The sequence below is a fragment of the Pyxicephalus adspersus genome, chromosome 5, assembly GCF_032062135.1.
Source record: "Pyxicephalus adspersus chromosome 5, UCB_Pads_2.0, whole genome shotgun sequence".
NCBI classification, from domain to species: Eukaryota; Metazoa; Chordata; class Amphibia; order Anura; family Pyxicephalidae; genus Pyxicephalus; species Pyxicephalus adspersus.
The window spans coordinates 60,979,572-61,001,952 of NC_092862.1; the positions used below are offsets into that span (position 1 = coordinate 60,979,572).

A 22,381-nucleotide genomic window follows, 5' to 3' on the forward strand; every position below is an offset into this window, starting at 1 on the left:
ACCTTGTGCCATTCCTATCAGCCACTTCCTGTCTATATGCACTCACTCCAGTGTCAGCCGCACATCCATGCTCAAGTTCAGTGTTTCTCAACTTTTTTATAATAGGGGAATCCCTTGAAATATCTTTCAGGTAAATAGGAAAGCCCTACAATACTTATTATATCCACAACCTATTGTATATTAGGATGGTGGTCAGTAGGAAGAATACCTCTTACATTGCCGGCCAGTGAGAAAAATACCACCCTTACAGATAGCCAAAAAGATCTCTGCAAGAACCCTGATTGAGAATCGCTGTTCTATACCGTCTTACTGATCAGTGACAACAAAAGGTTGATAACAGGTTCTCTATAAAACTGAGGCAAGGAAAAACAAGAACAGTATGTGATCTGCAAAAAAAAAAAATGAGAAGTGTTTTTTTTTTTCTTTTTATGTCTTTCTGACCTATAGAGAGCCCATTGAAATAAAGTGTATACACAATCCATGCAAACACACGCATAAAAGAACACACATACAGATACAATGCATCCTACAGATTTCAACCCAAAAAAATAAACTAATTAAAAAAAAGTTTTCTTCATATTGAAATCTTTATTTTCTATATGGATTGTTCCTTTCTTCGTCATATTTGCTGATATACACAATCATTTTCAGCTATGCGCTGTTGCTGAGCTGTGCACATGGCCTTTTCATGTACAGAAAGCCTTGGAAATCCACAATACTCCCGTGCACACAATTATATTTATGAAACAATTCAGCATAGGATCTGCATGTCCACACTCTCAATACAGGACAGGATGTGTGCAGCAGAACAGGGGTGCATTTGTAGAAGCAGTCACAATTTAGTCCCGGTGAACTGCAGAGCACTTCTGGCACTGAAATAGTGGGTGACAGCCATGGCTCTCATTCACCAATGTACCCCTCTCCTTGGTCAATCACAGATCATCCTGTATTCTAGTAATAGACAATGATCTCAAAGTGAGAAGGGGTACAAAGACAACAGAGTGCTTCAATACACAGTACACAGCCACAGTACCAAGACCAAAATGTTGTTTACATTTTTTTTTTCCTTTTTTACATTACTTTTTATTTTACAAATATTAGAGAAAATTACTGATTTTCCTGGTGACAATTTTTTATAAAGATGAAAGCTCTGGTGATGTTCTTGTAAATCTGATATTACTACCCAGGGGCATAATGAGAAATTGGTACTTCCTCCCCCAGCTGGGGAGTTTCTAGGATTGTGATAGATCATGGGGGGGGTTAATGAGGTATGGTTAAATAATACTCTACTATTATTATGAATAAAGGGTGAGTAATGCAGGGGTCAGAAATATGTTGCATCCTGAGTGCAGGGGTCAGGTGTATGTAACCTACCACATCCTAGGATCAATGTACCACACATTGTGCAGGGAACAAATGTATGTAACATAAACAAGATGAGGTCAGGAGTATGTAGAGCACATTATGCAAGGGTCAGAAGAATTTACAGCCCAGTGCACAGCACTCCTATAAAATGTTTTACCTATACCACCCACTTAATATTGGCACACAAGAGTACCCCACACACAATAAATCAGACCTAACCAAATTCCTCCCTTTTATTATTACCTAACCATAACAATATCCATAATGTTATCAAACTCCATACTTCCGGTTATACACCCAAACAACCAAGCTGCAGGTCTCAGAAGGCAAAATCCGCACCCAACAGGACTTTAATTCTTCCAACACCTCCACCTTGGCCGCTAGCTCCCCAGCACCGCCTTAGGACCCATAAAGTAGTGTTATAATTAGGTTAGCACTGTAAGTAACTTTAGTGTTTAACAAACAACATTGTGTAAAAAAATACAACCTTAGATGTCTCAGTGATAGCTGTCCTTTTCCAAAGAAATTCTAGTGGCTTGACTTCTAGAAATGTTCATGTACACATCATATTTGTATGTAAAAGTACATCAGGTATGTTTTGGTAACTTACAAAAAACACATTGGAATATATATAAATATAAATATATATATCATTATATACCGTAAAAAAAATTTGTAAAAAATGCTGTCACATATTCCTGTGCTACTTTATCACTTAGGAATCAGCAGTGTGATGTACCTCTGGTATGGTGAGGACCATAGACTTTGGATGGAGGAAGAGGTTGGAGATGGCCCTGAAAAGGAGAAACTAGATTCAAAAATGAAACTGGAGTCACTTTGCAGTGGGCCTAAACCCATGTAAAATATTAAAATTATATGACAAGCAACATAGTAATGAGAATAAACACAATAAAAAACTATTTTACTATTAACATTTACAATAAATAAGGATTTATATAGTATTTTAACTTGATGACTTTTTTTTTTTTACAGGCCATTTTTTTTTTTAACAATTCACCTAGCAATACAAATGCTTAACAGTGTAAAGGTTTTTTAACATTGTGATTTAGCATTAGGTACTGGGATCTTCCCCTAACCTGAGAGAGTTTTGTTCAGTGGAACACATGGCCATAATATTAGGAACTCCCCTGAGAACTGTGCCAGCAGCTACCGGTACATAGCTCATGTAAAAGTGGCCAGGCGCGGGTGCAGTGTTGGCCGATAGGTGTCGCTGCAGGCTGTGTCGCTGCCAGTGTTTGTTTATTGAAGTAGTTGCAGGCCTGGCTGCTCGGCAGGTAATTGGAGAGCTGAGGTCCGGGGTCTTCCTGGTGTGCGGGGCTGTCAGGGGCGGTCGGGTGTTCTGCATACAGAAAGGTGGGGGAAGCTGCTCATTAATGATTCCTGGCACTCCTGTACGCCCACTCAGCACACTGTTTGCAGCTTGTTTCATTCACCATGTGCCAGTTTGTTTTGGGGGTCGGCCATGGCCCGTCAGAGGTGTCAGAGCTCCATATTGTTTGTATTTAATATGACTCTGTGCCCCTATCCCCGGGGTGATTGTATGGGGCATATAAACACGTGCTGGGTGGCCCCAGTGTACACCACCATGGTATGTGTGGGCTATACTGGGAGCATGCTGAGGAATCACTGACCAGGCTTATACAGAACTCCACATTGGGCTGGATTAAGAAGCACTTACCGTTGTGCTGACTGACCTTCAGCGACCTAATTACACCCCATTCCACAAGGTGCCTGACCTTTGTCCAGTCTCCAATACTAACCCCTCTCCTTGCCTAATGCTACCCTCATCCAAGTGCCAATCTTAAACTCTTCCTAGTGCCAACCTTAAACCCTCTGCCCAGTGCCTGAACCTATCCTCCCTAGTGCCCACCCTAAACTCTCTGCTCAGTGCCCAACCCTTTCTAGTGCCAACTTATCCGCTTCCTAGTGTCAACCTTAAACCCTCTTCCCAGTGCCTGAACTATCTCCTCCCTATTGCCCACCCTAAACTCTCTGCTTGGTGCCCAACCCTATCCCCTCCCTAGTGCCAACCTTAAATGCCCTTCCCAGTGCCCAACCCTATCCCCTTCCTAGTGCCAACCTCAAACCCTCTGCCCAGTGCCCAGCCCTTTCTAGTGCCAACCTTATACCCTCTGCCCAGTGCCAGACCCTATCCCCTTTCTAGTACCTAACTTAAACCCCTGAGCAGTGCCAGACCCTATCCCCTTTCTAGTACCTAACTTAAACCCCTGAGCAGTGCCAGACCCTATCCCCTTTCTAGTACCTAACTTAAACCCTCTGCTCAGTTCCAGACCCTATCCCCTTCCTAATGCCAACCTTAACCCCTGCCTACTCCCCAATCTTAACTCTTTCTCTTACTGCTTTGCCATAGCCCTCTGCCCAGTGCCTGACCGTAGTGCCAGCCTTAAACCCTCTCCCCAGTGCCTCTGGACCAGCCAGTGATGTGAACCTTCTATTTTTGTGGTAGGTTCATTTTAACCACCCCCAATGGCTGACCTTAACTAGAAGCTAAAAATCTTACCCAGAATACTAACCTCCAGCTATCTTCCTAACCTTAACAATGTAAATTAAAAACAAATGATCACATGACCATGATCTGTGTGTGTTCACCCTTTACAAACATGGCATGCGTGTGTAGTCATATGTTACCATTCATCCCTGTGTATCCCAGACTCTGCTGACACCCACACCAAAGATTTAACAAGCAGAGCTTTGTTTTGTAAAGCACCCAATTTGTCATTAAAGTCCAAGTCATATATTCGTAAAACCCTGCAGGCTTACCTGTTACATTTTTATATTTAACCCATTCTTTAGCTTAACTTGCATTGTCCAGGAGGAATGAGAAGTCTCCCAGGATCTGTCGGTTGCCCCAATGCCAAATATTCAGTCATTGTTCGCACCACTCGGTGTTGTGTGGCTGCTACGTTACCATACCAGTATCAGAGCTCTGCCCTGTGGTTTAACTTTCAGCTTTGGGTGGATTGACTTTTTACAATATATGTAATGGCATCTCAGAACTGCTGATCTGAAGCTTCTTGCAGCCACTTTCTGTAGCCCAGTGGTAGCAGCATGGCATTTCTCAGGGTGTGTTTCCTGATAGCAAGAAGAGTGGGCAGCCTGCCAACATAAAATGATATAAAATGGCATTTGAAACATCAACATGGTAAAGCGTATGTGAATTTTAGCAATCAAGTTTAGATCAGCTTTATTAGATTCTGTGGAATAAAACTCTTTGCCATTCTGGGATTTTGCTCGTTTCCTTATTAGTTGTTTATGTTCTGAAAGCATTCTGTATGAGCTATCTGTACATCTTTTACACTACTTTACCGCAGACAGATATAAAAAATTACATATTGATGTGTGTATGCCAAGCAGCTCTGAATAAAGCTGGCTAGTCAAAGGAGAGGGGGTCTTTTGTCAGCAAATTTCAGATGCCAGGCTCTGTGCTCACGTAGCACTTTATATTCTGATGCTTGGAACTGCACGTCTCCTGTATACTGGCTGTGACTCAGGCTGTGTGCTTAGGGTTTCCTCTCTGCAAGCCATAGTTGTATATTCCTGCTGTCCTCTCTGTGGCATGGTAAGATGCTGAACAACCAGTAAATCTAAACCATGTTTCACATTCTGGTTACTCTTCTATTATTCCATTATCTACATAGGAAAATGCATAGATTGAGCAACTTTAAAAATCTTTTTTTCTTACAAAATTATTGCTAAAAATATCTGTAACGTTGCCAAAGTTTGTTTCTCAGGAAACAGATGCTGTGTCTTTTGCCGGTGCTTTTATATGTGCTCCAATGTCTCAACTTACAGGGACACTTACCATTAATATAGACTCATGTTTAAAAAAAAATATTTTGTTAATCTGATGTGTCTATTTCCTTGTTTTGTGTTCTAGGTAGCCTAGTTAGTCCTAATGATTTTTCTTCCGTTCCACACCCGGAGACTGGTAACCCAGGTTTACTTTGGACTGAAGCCAGGCTCAAGAAAAAAGGGCATTGTGGTTGATATGGCACGTCCAAGCTCTAGTAAGTATCACTGCACTGGTAGATTCGCTATGAAATGTAATTTCCATAAATAATTGTTTACAGATCACTTTTTTTTTTAAAGAAATGAACAAACAAGCATGTTACGGAGAATCAGTTTAGCATGGTTCCTATTATGATGGGGCAACATGTATCAAAACACCAACATTCTTATTATTTATTAGGAATATGGTATTTCTGAATTGTTCAGGTTGTTTTATATCACCTAAGTAGCACAATGTTATTATTAAACTGAATTTATAAAGCACCAACATATAACAACAGCACTGTACCTTAAAAAGGAGATTTAAATGATGAACAGTTACAAACAATGACACAGGAGGAGGAGAGGGCCCTGCCCAAAGGAGCTTACACTCTAATGACTATCCATCAGTGCTCCCTTAGCTTAATGAGGAAACAAACATTATGCCATTACCATAGGATTAATGCCATTAGTAATGTATCTTTCAGGACAGTAGGATAGTTACTACCATGAAAATCCAACACAATAAGCTTGAAACTGTATCTGATCTCTGCTGTATTGTCTCACTACTATGCAGTATTTGTGAATTATCATTTTATTATTTACATTATGTAAATTTAGTTTTTATATAAAAGTCAAATTACAAATATTATTACACAGGTTGATGTGTATTAAATATTGCCTGCTTCTAAATGCTATTCATTGTGGGGTTCACATTTACAGTTTTGCTTCTTGGTGCTTTGCACTAATGCACCTAGCATTTGTACAATCTATGTCCTATGAATGGACTGGGATTCAACAAAATATTAGGGTGTAAAACATGGTTCAGTGCAGTAATACAATGCACCTCAGTGTAGAAATATGTTCCTCTTCAACAGGCGGAGAAAGGATACTGTTTTGCAAAAGAAATTACCATTGCATAATAAATGACAGCTAACAGTCGGTAACACTTCCATGCAAACAAATAACAATTACACACAACTGCAGTGTTTATGTATGTGAATTGATCATTTTTTTTTAGATAAAATAAAGAAATAAAGTGATAAGGAAAAAATGTTAAGGGGGATTGATTGGATTTTTACATCCAGTTCAAGTATCAAGTAGCATCAAGAATATTAGGATTTACTACTTGATGCTACTGTACATGACACTATGCATGCATTTTATACATTAACAATAATTGTCTAGTATATAAACAATATTTTAGGCAAGTGTTGGCAGTAATCCAAATCACAGGTTGGCTTGTTTTATCTCTTAGGAGTTACAGTAATAAGATATCTTCCACATTCCCAATTCCCTGTCCTACCAACAGCTGTGGACAATAGAAAGCCAGATAAAAAAGTCACGATTCCCCTGTGAGTTCTCCATAATGTAGAATACAAACAAACAATACCAATTACAAAATAATTGGCAAGACCAAGAGTAGGAAATTGTCACCTTTCACAGTGAAAACACCACTGTAATCTAGCTGGCAGGTAATGTACAGTAGAAACATGGAGTTCTTTTTTGCCCTACATATTAAAAGGAATACTGCACGGTTCCTTAACATTACAATTTCTTCCTTGTAACAGATCTTGCTGATTTTCGAGAAGTATTTGCCAAGGCAAAACATATAGCAGTTATTACAGGAGCTGGGGTCAGTGCAGAGAGTGGAGTTCCCACTTTCAGGGGTGCTGGAGGATACTGGAGAAAATGGCAAGCTCAGGTAAGAATTGATGTCACTCCTATAGTATTTCATCTGGTAAAAGCATTAGCTATAGTTCATTGATTATCTATAAATTCATATTTAGTATTTACTAGTTAGGGAGGCAGTGTCAGAGGAATCCAACTAATTACAAAAAAGCAGTTACCTATTAACTTTTAACCCCCCATGCGTTCTAATTCTGTCAGTTTTTTGATGCAAAAAGTGATACATTTTTTTTGCACAGATATTTGTTGTTTATATTGTGGGCCTGTAATTCTTAGGATTAATTCCCGGGTATGATAATTATATTTATTTTTTATAATCATAAATTATAATAATTTATTAATAATAATTATAAAAAATAATGAAATAATAAGCCACAATGTAATTTATAAAAAAAATAATTTATCAAAACTTTTTCACTAAAATTTGTCCGAACAAGGGTGCAATATTGATAAATATTAATATAAATTAAATGTAGATTTTAGAAAAAAAAAATATTTACATTTCTAGTAGACATCCCGGGTGTGGTAGATTTTGAAGCAGGGTGCTGCACAACGTCAAACATCACAGTCAGGACAGTAGAACCTGGTTTCCTTTCTGATCTTCCTTCCTCTGCCATCCTCATCGCTGTTTCCTCATTGCTGGGTAGAATGTCATGGCTTGGTCAGCTCTGTCCACACCTCCTATGGTGTTGTTGTAGTCAGTCACCACCTGTGGCTTCATCACTTCTTTCCCACGTTTTGTGCCTACCAGAACAGTGGAGGCATCATGGACAGTACTCATCAGGCACACATCTTTCTTGTCACGCCATCCCAGTGCCATCATCTTTCCTTTCTGCCAGGCAACAATTTCTCCTGTCTTCACCTTCCCTTTTGCAAACAGTAATGGCAGGTTGCGCCGGTTAGACCTAACGGTTTTACCACTTAGGATTACCACTAGGGGGTTTAAAATAGGACAGAGATTTCACAGTATAAAACGGTCTGCTTTGGTAAATAGGAACAGGTATCAAACACTAAAATATCTGTATTTATTTTACAGTAGGCCAGAAATTTACCTGTACCAAACAGTCTTCCTTGGTAAATAGGAACAAGTATCAAACACTAAAACATCTGTATTTATTTTACAGTAGCACAGAAATTTCACTGTACCAACCGGTCTTCTTTGGTAAATAGTTCCTTCTTTGGTAAATAGGAACAGGTATCAAACACTAAAATATCTGTATTAATTTTAAAGTAGGACAGAAATTTCACAGTACAAAACAGTCTTTTTTGGTAAATAGGAACTGCAATTGATTTTATTTAGCTTTAGTGAATGTACAGTGTGAAAAAAAGATGAACAGTGTCTTCACTAATACACAATATAGATTACACTAAATGTGCTGACTGCTGACAATTTAACAAAACTGACTAACTATGCGTGGCACTACAAGTAGCAGCAACCACAATTGTACCTTCAGTGTGTGTGCAGTCAGTGAACAGCACCTAAGAGTGTAATACACACAATATAACTTACTGACTGCTGACAATTTCACAAAACTGACTAGCTACCGTGTTTCCCCGAAAATAAGACACTGTCTTATATTTTTTTGGGCTTCCAAAAACACACTAGGTCTTATTTTCAGGGTAGGTCTTATATACTTTTTTTAATGAAAAAAAACACCATATTCCCAAATTCCCCTTACAAATTCCCCTTCTGATCACTCTGTGCTTTTTTTCCACTGTACGGCAGTTAGGACATGGAACAGCAGGTGGCGCTGTGCCGGTTTCTTTCGCTCTGCTTTACAAACAGGAAAAGACACGATGCTGGCAGAGGAGAGAAGAGAGACGCTGCTGCAGCCAGAAACACACGCAGGATCGCGTATCAGGTGAGTATATTATTTAAATTTTTTTTTTTTAACACATTTTTAAGGGCTCACTAGAACAAGCCTGGTTACATGCACTTCAGCTTCTGACAGGCGAAGTGCATGTAATATCACTCCGCCTGTGACAGGAGCCGGAACTACAAGGAAAGCATCGGCTTGTGCGGCTGTGTGTTAGCCCGCTGTGTGTACGCCTGCTGTCTCCCGCTCGGTGAGTACTGTTTTAATTTATGTTTGCTTTTATTTTTTTATTTTTCTACTAGGTCTTATTTTCGGGGTAGGTCTTATATTAGGGCAGGTTGGGGGGAAAAGTGCTAGGTCTTATTTTCGGGGTAGGTCTTACTTTCGGGGAAACACGGTAGTAGCTCATGTAAAAGTAAATGCCCTATAAAACACTGAACCATGCAGCTAACAATGAACTAAGAAGGCTCCTATACTGTCCCTGTCACACTACACGTCTCTCCCTGTGTCTATCCTCTACAGAGAACACAAGATGGAGTGACTAACCCCTCCTTCCCTGTATATATATGCCTGTGCTCTGATCTCTCCTGATTGGCTGCTGGTCCTTGCTGTGCATCCTGGGAGCAAATGATTTGCTCCCAGCCGCGATTCCCGCCAAAATTTCTTGCCAATACCCCCCACTGCTTTTTCCCTCGCTCGTTGGGCGAGAACATGACCTCATAGAACATGACCTCATGGCGAATCCCAAGGCCGTTCTCGCTTACATGTTCGGTAAGCGAGAAAGGCCCGATTCGCAGAGAGATCAAATTTAAAAATCTTGCTCGCTCATCCCTACTCCTAAACTGCTGGTCCTAATTACTTCAAATTATCAGGGTACACAGGGTATTATTAACACCCTAAAATTCAGCCCCCCAGCTTTAAACAACTTTAACATATGGAGTCACAAGCTTTTAAACTTGTGAACATACAGCATTGGGGATGCTGTTTTTAAAGCAAGAGTGCCTAGGACCCCTAAAATCAACATGCAAATTAAAGGGTCCCTGGGTCACTTACATGGCAAGGAGTATTGAGGTGGCCATTTATAATCTTTCAACCCCAATTTCTCAGGAGCAGGGAGATGAAAGGACCTGAAGAGGTTGTAGTAAGAACATGTCCCCTTGGCTATGTGTCACCTGAATCACATTTCTCTGAATGTATCCATTAGTTACTAGGGTTCAAAGTTTAGTGGCTATAACGGAGAGGACTCATTGTAGGGATCAGTGTGATGTACAATACAGTGTATATAAAGCAGGGGTACCTACAACATAAAGTGTATACAGAGCAGGGGTCAGGGGTACGTACAGTATGTTGTATACAGATCAGGGGTATGTACAGCATATCATGTATACAGAGCAGGCATCAGGAGTATGTACAATATATAGTGTATACAGAGCAGGGATTGGGGGGATGTACAACATATGGTGTATACAGAGCGGGCATCAGGGGTATGTACAATATATAGTGCATACAGTGCAGGGATCGGGGGTATGTACAACATATGGTATATACAGTGCAGGGTTCAGGGGTATGTACAACATATGGTGTATATAGAGCAGGCATCAGGAGTATGTACAATATATAGTGTCTACAGAGCAGGGATCAGGTGTAAGGGAGGCCCGCAGCCAGGGACTAGGTGTAGGGCCGGCATGACAGGGTGTGAGGGCAGCCCCCAGCACGAATGGTATAGGTTAAATGTTGGTGGAGGAGATAGAGGTGGGATTAGTTAGGGGTTGGGTCGGAAGTGAATAGGGAGGAGAGTAGAGGGGTTAAGTAATGGGTCCTTTGGAAGCGAGGGACAGTTTAAGCGGGAAGAAAATTTGTAGGTAGGTGACCTCAGCGTGGCGTCTTTTGACACCCTGATGGATCAGCTTAGGGCTACGGTGGCCTCACAAAGGTGAGGCCTGGTTGCAGGCTGGGGTGGCTGAAGCTATTGGGGGGCTGTTAGTGGTAATAGGGTAAATCAGTAAAACTTCCAACTGGCAGCTGAGGTGTCCTTGGCAGGAACAGATTCCAGGATCAAGCTTCAGGATATAAAGCGAAAATCACTCCTTAAACTCTGCCAGCTTACTCAAATGCAGAAAGACCTTAAAGAGTGAGAGGGGGGGTATCCAGTTTACTGAGGATATAGCGGTAAGAATTCTATTTTACAAAGGGGAAGTTTTTTTAGTTTATTTCCATGTACAGGTATATATACACAGAAAGTGTCTTAAACTCCATCACCTAAAACCAATACAGATGAATGTACGTTGTCCACTTCATATATGTAATATTAAAACTGCTTTTATTATTTCCACCTAGCACTTGGCAACACCTGAGGCCTTTGCCAGAAATCCTTCTCGTGTTTGGGAATTTTACCATTACCGTAGGGAAGTGATGCTGACTAAGAGTCCAAACCCAGCTCATCTAGCCATTGCAGAGTGTGAATCTCGGCTCAGCAAGCAGGGAAGGAAAGTGGTGGTGATAACACAAAATATTGATGAGCTGCATCGCAAGGCTGGCACACGCAATCTCCATGAAATACATGGTAGGCTGGAGGAGTAGGACTGCAATTGTCCCTCCATAGGCAGATAAATACAGATAAGTTTACCCTTTTGAGTTTTTTTTTATTACTTTGCTTAGGCTAAGATAGTATTATTCATTTTAAAATGCTGGTCATGAAGCATATAACTTGGAAGTGTATTTATAAATTGCATTTTATTTTTTATTAGGTAGTTTATTTAAGACTCGATGTAACACTTGTGGCAGTGTAAAGGAAAATTACAAGAGTCCCATATGTCCTGCTCTTTTGGGAAAAGGGTAAGATTTTCACATGTATGTTACCTTTGCATATATTTAACAAAGACAAAGAAGCACATACTACTTGGATGTCATCTACCCTCTTTTGAGCTTGTAGTATGTGCACCAACCATTTATGTACATAAGCTGTTGCACAGTATATGTTCGGTATTGCTGATCATGCTATAGGTTGTTTATGTCTAGGGCCATTATTTATGTTAAATTTATTGAGTGATAAAGGTTTTTAAACCACTGACTTTTAACAAAAAGTAGTATCAAAGTTTGATCAACAATGAGTATCAAAGTTTCACAACTGCGTACAATTCTTAGTCTTCACATGTTTGGTATGTATTGTATCTCAGAACACTCTCATCTTTTATGTTTTACACAAAAAAAAGTTTAGAATTTAATTAGTTTGTGTTCACTTTTTTTTAAATTTCGGTTTAATTAACATTACTGCAATGTGACATTAAAAATGTATTTATGACTATTTTAATCTACAGGGTATCTGCTTTTCTTCAGGCTCAGTGCATTGTTAGTGAATGGATTTAACATTGTGTTACGGGTAACAGCATATTACAATGATCTTATTGCTTCATTTTTCTGTTAGTGCTCCTGAACCTGATGCTGCTGATGCTGCTATTCCAGTAGAGGATTTACCAAGGTGAATATTTGTGGACTTTTTTTTTTCCTCATATTGATTGTCAGAACTATATTATACCACCTAGTTCCCATTTGTTGCATTAATTTTACTGGTGCTAAGCTTTTCTATGGAAAAAGTAAATCAGGGACTTTGAAGTAGAGAATGATGTCGTTTGTCATTTTACAGGTGTGAAGAAAATGGTTGCCGTGGTCTCCTCCGACCTAATGTTGTATGGTTTGGTGAGACCCTGGATTCCACTCTTTTGGCAGAAGTGGAGAAAGAGTTGGAAATATGTGACTTGTGTTTGGTGGTAAGTTATAGTGTGTAGATGAGTAAAAAAAAAAAAAAAACACTGACTATTTTATCCACATTAGAGTTAAGATGTACTAAAAACTGTTTTTAAATTGTAGTCTTATTCGGTGTACTTGTTACACAAAATCCATTCTACATATGCTGCTCAAAAAATAATCGGAATTATAGGTTAAATCAGTTAACCTCCTAAACAGTAATCCCGAGTGTGACTCGGGGTGGATTTTAGTTGCAAAAAGCGGTAATCCCGAGTCACACTCAGGGTTACTTTAACCTAAAAAAAAAAACACACTTACCTTTCCTTGTCGCTGTCCCCAGGCGTCTTGCTGGTCCCCGCAGGTCCTGGGGACATGTCTGCCTCTTCTGATCTCCAGACGCGAATTGCAGAGCTGAGATCAACGGGGTTTCCAGTGATGTCGGTGCGGAAGGAAATTTAAAATCATTTTGTATTGGATTCAATACAAAATAGCTGTATTGAGTCCAATACAATGAAATTTTCATATAGTGTGTGTGTGTGTGTGTGTGTGTGTGTTGTATGCTGCTGTACAGTTATATTCATTTTTTTTTTTTTTTAACGTTTAATATTAAATGTATTAACTATTTGACATATTTTGTTGAGTTTTGCCTAAGAGTTATACCCCACATGTAAAATAAATTTCCATGGAAAAAAATTGTAACACTTATTTGCACCGATATTTGGACAGAACCAGACTGCTGGGGGGGGGGGGGGGGGGGGTGTTAATCTTCTGGGATATCAATCCCATGAATCAAAATAGTTTTTTCACAGACCATCACTCTCTGCTTATTCCTCTTCATTTTTCATCATCTTTCATTTTTCATCATTGCATTTTGCTAGGTCCTTGTCAGTACTAGTATTGTACAGTATCATGATGCAGCCCACTGAGTTTACACAGGTAGTCCAGATGCTCCAAAAGGCACATTCTCATGTACCATTGCAAGAAGGTTTGCAGTATCTCCCAACACGGTCATGAAGGAGCAACCCAGCAGCAGGGCTAGTATCTTTGTCTTAACACACAAGAAATAGGAGGAGCAGTAGTCCATGGCATTTGGGTTTGAAGTCTCATGGGGAACAAGTTCACACTGAGCACATTTAGGAAGGAGTGTGGGGATGCCATAGTGAATGTTATGCTTCCTGTGACATTATCCAGCATGGCTGGTTAGGCAGTGGGTCAGTGAGGCAACTGGAGGGGGAAGGGGGGTGTATGTTTGAGCCATGCTGCCTGGTGGTATCCTGACTGTTAGGTAACAGGATCACACCTTATCACACCTTATGGTAGTGCAGTGTGATCTGAGTTCTTCCTGGTGCAGGACAGTGCCTGGCCTTATGTGAACATAGTGTGTAAGCAGTTCCTGGTCGATGAAGACATTGATGCCATTGACTGGCTCCCACATTCCCCCGACCTTAATCCAAAAGAGACGCTCTGGAACAATTAAGTATTGGTGCATCTGACTCTGCCATGTAGTGCCACAAAATATCCATGAACTCACTGAAACCCTGATCCAGGTCTGGGAGGAGATGGTGGATGCCTGTGGGATGTCTCATCAATAACATGCCCATAGTTATCAGGAGTGAATATGAATGAGTTTTCAGATGAAATTCATATGCTGTAATTTCAGCATATTTTACTTTAATTCTCAGTGTGATTAATGATTTTGATTTCCATTGCCCTTTTTTCATCATGTTGTCAATAAACTACACCATGTATATTAAAGATTTTCAACTTTAATATTTTGATAATGGAATCATATGTAATTTTAGCGTTCCCTTATTTTTTCGCAGCAGTGTATATATACTACATGATATATCATTTATTATATGATGTGATGATCCTTTTCGCTATTGTCATATTGTCACACCAATTCCCTTGTAGGTTGGAACTTCATCCGTTGTCTATCCAGCTGCCATGTTTGCACCACAAGTGGCTGCTCGCGGAGTGCCTGTTGCTGAGTTCAATATGGAAAGTACACCTGCAACGATGGGCTTTACGTAGGTGTCTTATACTTAGTAAAGTTATACTTTTTGCTATGGTTTTTATAGATCGGTATTTTATGCAGTTATTTTTCCAAAGCGGAATGTATGTATGTTAGACTCTGCAATTTAGTATCTATAACCTTTATATGCAATTAGTATCTAAAGCCTTCATATGCCATGTGTTGTTGCTGCACCTTTTAGGATTAGCTGTCCAGCCATGACAAGTTCAAAGTAATACTTGTAGTCACAGAGAGGAATATTGGACAATGCCTTGTTTCACAATACCAAAACTCCAGAATATTTAAAAAGGAAAGTGATAGTTTTTTTACATTTACCTATCGCCCAAGCAAGTCTTGTTTGCAGTCAGCAGGTTGAGTTTTTAACATTTGGGCCTCTTTCTTTTATCTTTAAATACCAGTGATGGGCAAAATGCATGTTTTAGTGTATGGAAGTGTTAGAACATCCCAAGTTGTTATTTCTATCTCATGGGGAGATTTATCTTTATTTCAGTACCTGTCATTTTCCTTGATCAGTGGGCATGGAAGTGGATACAGGAAGAGACACAGAGAGAAAAGCCACATTTTAGTGGAAATTTCATCTCTCTTCCAGACACTAAAACTCTGTAACTGTGTTAGGGTTGTACAGTAGGTAAGGGGCAATTTCCAGGATGGGGACACAAATAGCAAAAAAAAATCCTTATGAGGAGGAATGAGTTCAGTCATTTTTTGTGGCCAGTATAACACATGCTCTAAATATTTTTTCTAATGTATTGGAGTTCCAATAAATTCAACATGGTAACGTTTTTTTTTGTTTTTTTTTAATATAGTTTCCATTTCCAAGGTCCGTGTGGAACAACATTGCCTCCAGCACTTGTTCGCCATGAAACGGAGCTCATTTCATGAACTTAACTTGCATGTTTGTCATGTAAGCAACTAATGAACTGTTTGGTGTATGAGCAAATAAGGATTGGTTCAACAAAATGATCAAATTTACAGGGAACCAGACACTTACCACCATTTTGGTTCATTGATGTCCTCAGAACATGGTTCACTTGCACTATGAACATTATTTAGCACCAGATACTGCTTTGCCAGAATTAAGCATACAATAAACACGTCACCAAAAATAAACTTACCTCAAATTTATCAAAGTCAAATGACAAATCAAAAAATCCATAAGCAGTGTGAAATAAGTGAAAACAATATGTCAAAACGGTCAGCAGACCTATTACTTTACCTTACCTTTCTTGTCCCAAGTCTCACTGTTGTTCATTAAGACCATAGGAGAGCAGTGCTAAACTCAACATTTAGAGGAGTTATGAAAATTGAATGTAACTTCAGCTGCCTATATATAGATCTGATAATCACTTTTACATGAGAGTTCAATTAACATAACCTCTACGTATGCATTTCCTTAAATGTATGCAGAATTTTAATAGCCTTAATTATGACATATATTGATTTCTTTCCAGTTGATATAGTGTCACCTTAACACAAGGTTCAATTTGAGTGATTCTTTGTCAGTGAGCAGCAAATGGCAGTGTTCTGCAGTTGACCCAAACCATCATTAAAGGATAATTTTGTATAGTTATTCTTACTTCCAAACGTTTTATTCTCATCTGTCCAAGCTTCTACAAGATCCAGTTTGTGTGAACCACACAGAAAAACTTTCTGGCTGGCTGCTTGCTTTTTCTGCTTATTTACTATGTTGGGGCTATATTTTTTGCAATTGATCACCTCCACAAAGGAATAAAGCAGATTTTCTCTAGTAATGCACAGAATCGTGGGACTGGTAGGAGAAATTGCAATAGCAGTTGTGCAGCTTTCTGTGATCCTCACAGTATAGATCTTGCAGGGTGGTGGAAATGTGAGTTTTATACAGCAGTAAAGTTACTCTTTAATCCAAACCTATTAGTCTGCAAACCCTAAACTGCTGGGCGATGATGTGATGTTGTTGGTTAATGCACATCACTGTTTTGCATTATGATATTAGACTCTTTTGCTAGTTCTTTTTACACATTTGCAATGTTGGTCTTTCAGATGAATGTAAACATTATATAATTGTTTAGAAAAATTATATGAAAAAAGATTGCATTTTATCTAGCATCACACATTAGTCATATTTAAAGTTCACTTTGAAGATGAACAATTGCCATGCACACTACTTGTATGTTACAGGTTTCCTGAAAATGGGGACATCCTTACCTCTGACCTGTCAAGTACTTTTTTTAGGAAAGGTTGATTTGCACATACAAACCACTTCATATATACAACAAATTGCTGCTGAATGATCACTATTGCAGCATAGGAGCTGTCTTTCTAAAATGTCAGCATCAGAGACATCAATTAGATTTCTGATGCATTTGTTTAAATTAAATGCAAAGTATTGATTTTTGTTTTCCAGGCTTGTTGTAAAAATCATTTGTAAAGTTAATAAACTTGAAGACAAAAAAGCTGATGGATGTCAGGTGTTGGTTATTCGATTTTTAGCATTTGCAAGGATTCTACAAACTTGACTATAGATTTCTACTTTCCTACTTTTGCTCTGTAGATACAAAGACAGACAAATACAGCATTTCCTCTATTTAGGAGTAACTGCTAGCTATAATCACATTTTTTTTATTCCCTATGCTATAATATTGAAGACCTCATCCCCTGTAGTTGTTATCTTTTTAGTAGTTGTTTTCATAGGGTATTACAGTTCAGGGCTAACAAAATTTGTGATGCATATATGTTCCTCTTCAAGCTACCTGCCTGCATGTGCACCCCTACACAGTAGTAGCTAAGGTTAAAGAACAAGCAGCCAAATAATTGATCTTGACTCAATTTAGTCCTTGAACACAGGGTGCATAAGGGAATGTTTTGAACTCAAGTATAGTTTGTTACTGGATGCACTCAGATTGATGCTTGACATCATGGCGCATCCCATTTCTTCAATGAATCTTCAGGGAGATGGCATGAGAACAGCTGAGAAAGTATGAGAAGTCTCTGGGGTTGTGGCTGAGCTGGAATGTTTGAAGAGGCACTCCGAACAATACAAACACCTAACCCTTTTAATGATCCAAAGTAATATCTAGTAGTTATACTTAGTTGTCTGGCAGCCATTGGCCTAATATAAGTCCTAAATGCTCCAACAGTGTGAAAATTACTGCCAAAAAGAAGTTTTTGATGTTTCCACTCACCTTTTGGTTTAGCATGCATATTATATATTTATATATATATATATATATATATATATATATATATATATATTATTTTTTTATAATATATTGTAGAGGAAGGAAAAATGGGAAAAATTAGGATATTTAGCATTATCTCATTCACCTTTGTCTGGAAATTAGATTGCAGGACCTGCATAGGGCTAATACTAATTGTATTGCTGCAGATTTGCAGCTCTTTATCTGTGATTCGGGCACAGAGTGTCCTGGAAGGACTAGGCACTCCTCCCTTTTCCAGGCCAGAGATTGAGAGAGAAGGAGAGTTACAGCCTAAGGCCAGGTGTGGCTCAGGCAGGAAGGCTGTGTGAAGCTTGTAAGCTGGGAGAAGGTCTCCCATGATTTAGTTCTGGTCTCCAGCGACTCCCGAGAGAGTGTCAGTGAGCCAGGAGGCTAAAATTTGTGTTTATTTTTTTTTGTCATGTGAAAATGACATGCAGGGGAAATATCCTGGATTGTGCCATGTTTTGGTGTTTTTATTTTGCAAATTTTTTTTTGCCCTAAAATAGAATTTAAATTCTGAATTACCTCTCTGCTCCGAGTGCATTTCATGGTAATCCCCATAATATATTTATATTAACTTTTTGGTTCTGGGGTTAAAAGAGCACCTATTGATAACGGGACATTAAAGGCCACTTCACTATACATATACCAAAATCCACTTTATTATAAACAATTAAAATTGTACAAAAATCATAAAATCCAGTAAAACACAGGATCTCCTATTGGGGTGTCCTAAAATATATTGATTGTACTTTAGCATATTTAATATACATATCTATATATTTATTTTTGCTATAATCATAGATCTCCACTCTGCTGAAGAAGCAGATATATTCGCGAAACGCGTAAAGACATTTGAGTGGGTGCAGCCTCTTGTAGGACAAAAATAAATATAGCAAACTGCCCACAATAATATCCTTCAGGAGCCCTTCTCTTGTGAAGAAGCACTCAAAGTGTTAAAATTACTCAATAAGGGCAGCGCTCCTGGTCCACAATGATTCTCCTATGCATACTACAAATCCTTTGGTACCTTTCTGATTTCACATCTTGTACATTATTACAACTACTTGCAAAAGGGCCACTTTCTACCTCGAGAAGCCAATCGTGCCTACATAAATGTCATTCCTAAGTCAGGCAAGGACTCCACTGATATTACTAACTATAGGCCCATTTCGCTAATCAAATGCGACCTGAAACTGATGACCAAGATTTTATTGGTTCGTTTAAATTCGTTTTTGGGAGCTTACATCCATCCAGATCAGGTTTTTTTATGCAATATCGGCAGGCCATTATTATTTGCCATAGCTATCGAACCGATAGCTATGGCTATCCGGTCAAATCAAGATATAAAAGGGGTCCAGGGTGGTCTACTCAACCTCAATGGGTTGATCTAGAAGAGTCTGCTTGCTCCCTAGGGGGTATTGCCTCCTGTAATGTGGGCTCCTAAAAAAAGTGGTCCCAAGTTGCCCCACCTTTCTCACTTCCTACTGATTTGGGAACGATATTGCCATCTCCCTAAGCTATGCTCTGCTCATGCACTGCTAACCCTGCTATGGCGGGACCCGGATTTCTCCCCCGGTAGAGATCCTAGAAAATTTCAATGGTGGATTGATAAAGGCTTCCTTCGTATCAAGGATATTATTGATGTTTGAGACCTTTTTAGTTTTGAATATTTGGTTAGTAAAAAGGATCTTCTGAGACAGGAATATTTCCGCTATTGACAAATTAAACTGTCTGTTCAAAGATTAGACAGGCCCCTCACCCCCTGTGCTCCACTCAGTTGCTGTTCTGGTGACCCCAGCGCACAAATGGCAGGGCACTATGACCCATATGTGGTGGTCCTGCCCTATCGCCAAAGATTTCTGGTCTAAGGTTTTTGGGATAATTTCCAGAGTCCGAAAAGGGACTTACAATGTTCTCCCACGTGTGCCCTTTTTAGCAGATGTGCTTGGGGGGGCTAAACATTCTTTGAAACTGATCACATTGGTGAAATCTTAGAAATCCAAGGTGATTCTGCTAGATTCACTATTTGCAAAAATGTACTGGATTATGGTCGATGATAGGCAATGATGATCCGGGATCCCTGGAAAGATTACAGATCTCACTAATAATACTATTCCTTAATGTCTGTTTGAGTCGTCCCCCCCTTTCCCCCTCCCCCTTAATCATCCCCATTTTAGTCCTCATCGGTTTTGACTTCGGGCACACAGGTTTGCTTATTAAAGACGATTGCAATTCTTTTGTATCACTTTAATTTCCCGTAACATTGTCTCTGTTTATTGTTATTATTGATGAGGCAAGTTTGTTTATCTGTCATTTTGTCACAATTATTACTATTGGCGGTATTGTTATTGACTTGTTCTTTTTGGAAAAAAAGTTAATAAAAACATTGAAATATAAATATAAGAAACTGTGGGAAAGCACTGTATCTAGAATTCTGCCTGTTAGGGTGTATTTATATAACAGTAAATCTGACATCACACATTTTCTGTAACTACACACTTTGTGATGGGAAAATCTCCCAGGTTCATGTATTTTCAATACCAGTGACTGATTCGCCATCAGAGTGTCAGATTTACTGCTTTATCATTGGACCCCTTAGAACAGGGGTGCCAAACTCTTGCCCCTAACTTTCTTTTTTATGGCCCCCAAAGGAATCCTATATATGAAGTGCAGCTGCCCTGCCGCTGCATTGAAATAGCGCTGCTACTACAATTCCCGGCATCACTCGCGTCTATAGACCAGCGGGCTCTCTGCCTATGCGTGGCCCTGCATTGGACTGTTTTATAGACGCAAATAATGCCGGGAATTTTAGTAGCGATGGTACTTCAATGAAGAGGGAGTTTCAGTGGCGGGCCACTTATAAGATTTAGCTCATTTCCAGCACTTCCCCTCAGCTGTACTTTTCCTTGCTACTCCAAGGCATGGACTTGAATGGTTGGATTTTATTAGAAGAAAATTGTTATTATTATTGTTAGCCTGTGTAAAAAGGTCACTGAAATTTAACTCAGAAGGCTACAAATAGAGAAAGAGTCATAAGATTTAAAAAACATATGCCTCCTCTTATTAAAAGCTTGTTCTAGATTAAATGTGAAGTAAAACTTCTTTGGTTATATATGAAAAGGGTTTATATCTAATGAAAAGGAAAAATGTTCTCAATTTTTTCAATAAATTATAAGGTTGGCCCGCGACTTTGTCTAAGTTTTTTTTGGCCCTCTGTGTATTTGAGTTTGACACCCCTGCTTTAAAACATGTTCATGTGGGCAGAACCTATATGAAGTCATAACTTGTTTTTTTATATGTTTTGTAAGATGTACTGCAATGCATATTACAAAAAAAAATCTATTCAGCTTACACTAGAGGGAGCTTATTGTATGTACTGTGGTAAATAAACTGATTCCATTGCTGCAGATTTAAAGAGGAACTAAACCTAAAGTGTACCTAAACTCTGAAATTTCACTTTACATAAAAGGGTAGACAACCCTTTTATGTTAGGTAAAAATTCTATTTTTGTTTTTTGTTTTTTTTTTTAGGCGCAGCACTGCCTAGGCAATCGAGAATGAATGGGAGTGCAAAGCCTCCCAGGATACCTACGTTACGCATCCCGGGAGGCTCTTGGGTGCTCCTACTGCGCATGCCTGAGCATCTCAGGTATGCGCAGAGAGAAGCCTTTTCATGGAAAAAAATTTTGCCAATCTCACGCATGCGTAGTGAGATCAAGTTTTTTTTCCATTCTACGCCACCCGATCTGGCGCCTGGGTCAGGTGATGTAGGATGAAGAACCCCGAAGAAGAGAGGAAGATGCCAGGAGGATGCGGGACCCAACAGAAGAGACCTCTCGAGGGATTGGACTGCCCTGCAGGATTGAAGGTAAGTGGATTTGTTTTAGGCACTTTTGGGTTTAGTTCCTCTTTAATCATTTAAAAACTGAGAGCAGACAAGGTAGAGGTGATCTCCCTTGTGTAATAAAATACATTTAACTGCCTTAGCACAATTTTTCATATACACTCACTTGTCATTGCTCTGTTGCAGGAGCTGCCATCTTTACTTGGTCCTGATCCAGGTTCCAGATCTTGGGTCATCTTGATTGGTCAGGCTGTACTGATGCATCTACTAGACATGATCACAGGAGTTCATTCATTCTTGGCATCCAGGGGCAGTGACATTGAGCTACACATGCACAGCTCATTGTACATTAGGAGATTGCAATCGCGCAGGTGCTTTTAATTTAATTCAGAAAGGGCATGACCTGTACCTTCTGCAGTGATGATCCTGTCTGTTCTTATTTTCTTTTCATATAAGTTTATTTCTAAAACTTCATTCTAGTAAATTAGATAAGTGAACCAAATTCCATAGGTGCCTTAAAATCTTATTGAAAAGTAATTTCCAGTATACCGTGTTTCCCCGAAAATAAGACACTGTCTTATATTTTTTTGGGCTTCCAAAAACACACTAGGTCTTATTTTCAGGGTAGGTCTTATATACTTTTTTTAATGAAAAAAAAC

At 39.2% G+C, this 22,381-nt stretch overlaps 1 protein-coding gene across 2 annotated transcripts; it reads left to right on the forward strand.

The window, feature by feature from the left end:
• The first annotated feature begins 2,531 nt into the window (after positions 1–2,531).
• Positions 2,532–17,116, forward strand: SIRT5 (sirtuin 5). 2 transcript variants are annotated; one of them, XM_072411680.1, is made up of 9 exons: positions 2,532–2,660; positions 5,285–5,414; positions 6,966–7,099; positions 11,238–11,463; positions 11,648–11,735; positions 12,325–12,378; positions 12,544–12,667; positions 14,559–14,674; positions 15,486–17,116. In XM_072411680.1, exons 2-9 carry the CDS (start codon positions 5,303–5,305, stop codon positions 15,559–15,561), a joined length of 930 nt encoding a protein of 309 aa, XP_072267781.1. In that variant the 5' UTR covers positions 2,532–2,660; positions 5,285–5,302; the 3' UTR covers positions 15,562–17,116. The 2 variants fall into 2 exon arrangements, with proteins under 2 accessions (XP_072267781.1, XP_072267782.1); XM_072411681.1 differs by having other exon boundaries at positions 2,643–2,739.
• The last annotated feature ends 5,265 nt before the right edge of the window (positions 17,117–22,381 follow it).

Bases quoted from the DNA above. Each gene is read 5' to 3' on its own strand.
- SIRT5 (XM_072411680.1), top strand. From the start codon at position 5,303: ATGATTTTTCTTCCGTTCCACACCCGGAGACTGGTAACCCAGGTTTAC. The intron at 7,100-11,237 runs GTAAGAATTGAT...ATTTCCACCTAG, and splicing joins GGAGAAAATGGCAAGCTCAG to CACTTGGCAACACCTGAGGC. The intron at 11,736-12,324 runs GTAAGATTTTCA...TTTTTCTGTTAG, and splicing joins CCTGCTCTTTTGGGAAAAGG to TGCTCCTGAACCTGATGCTG.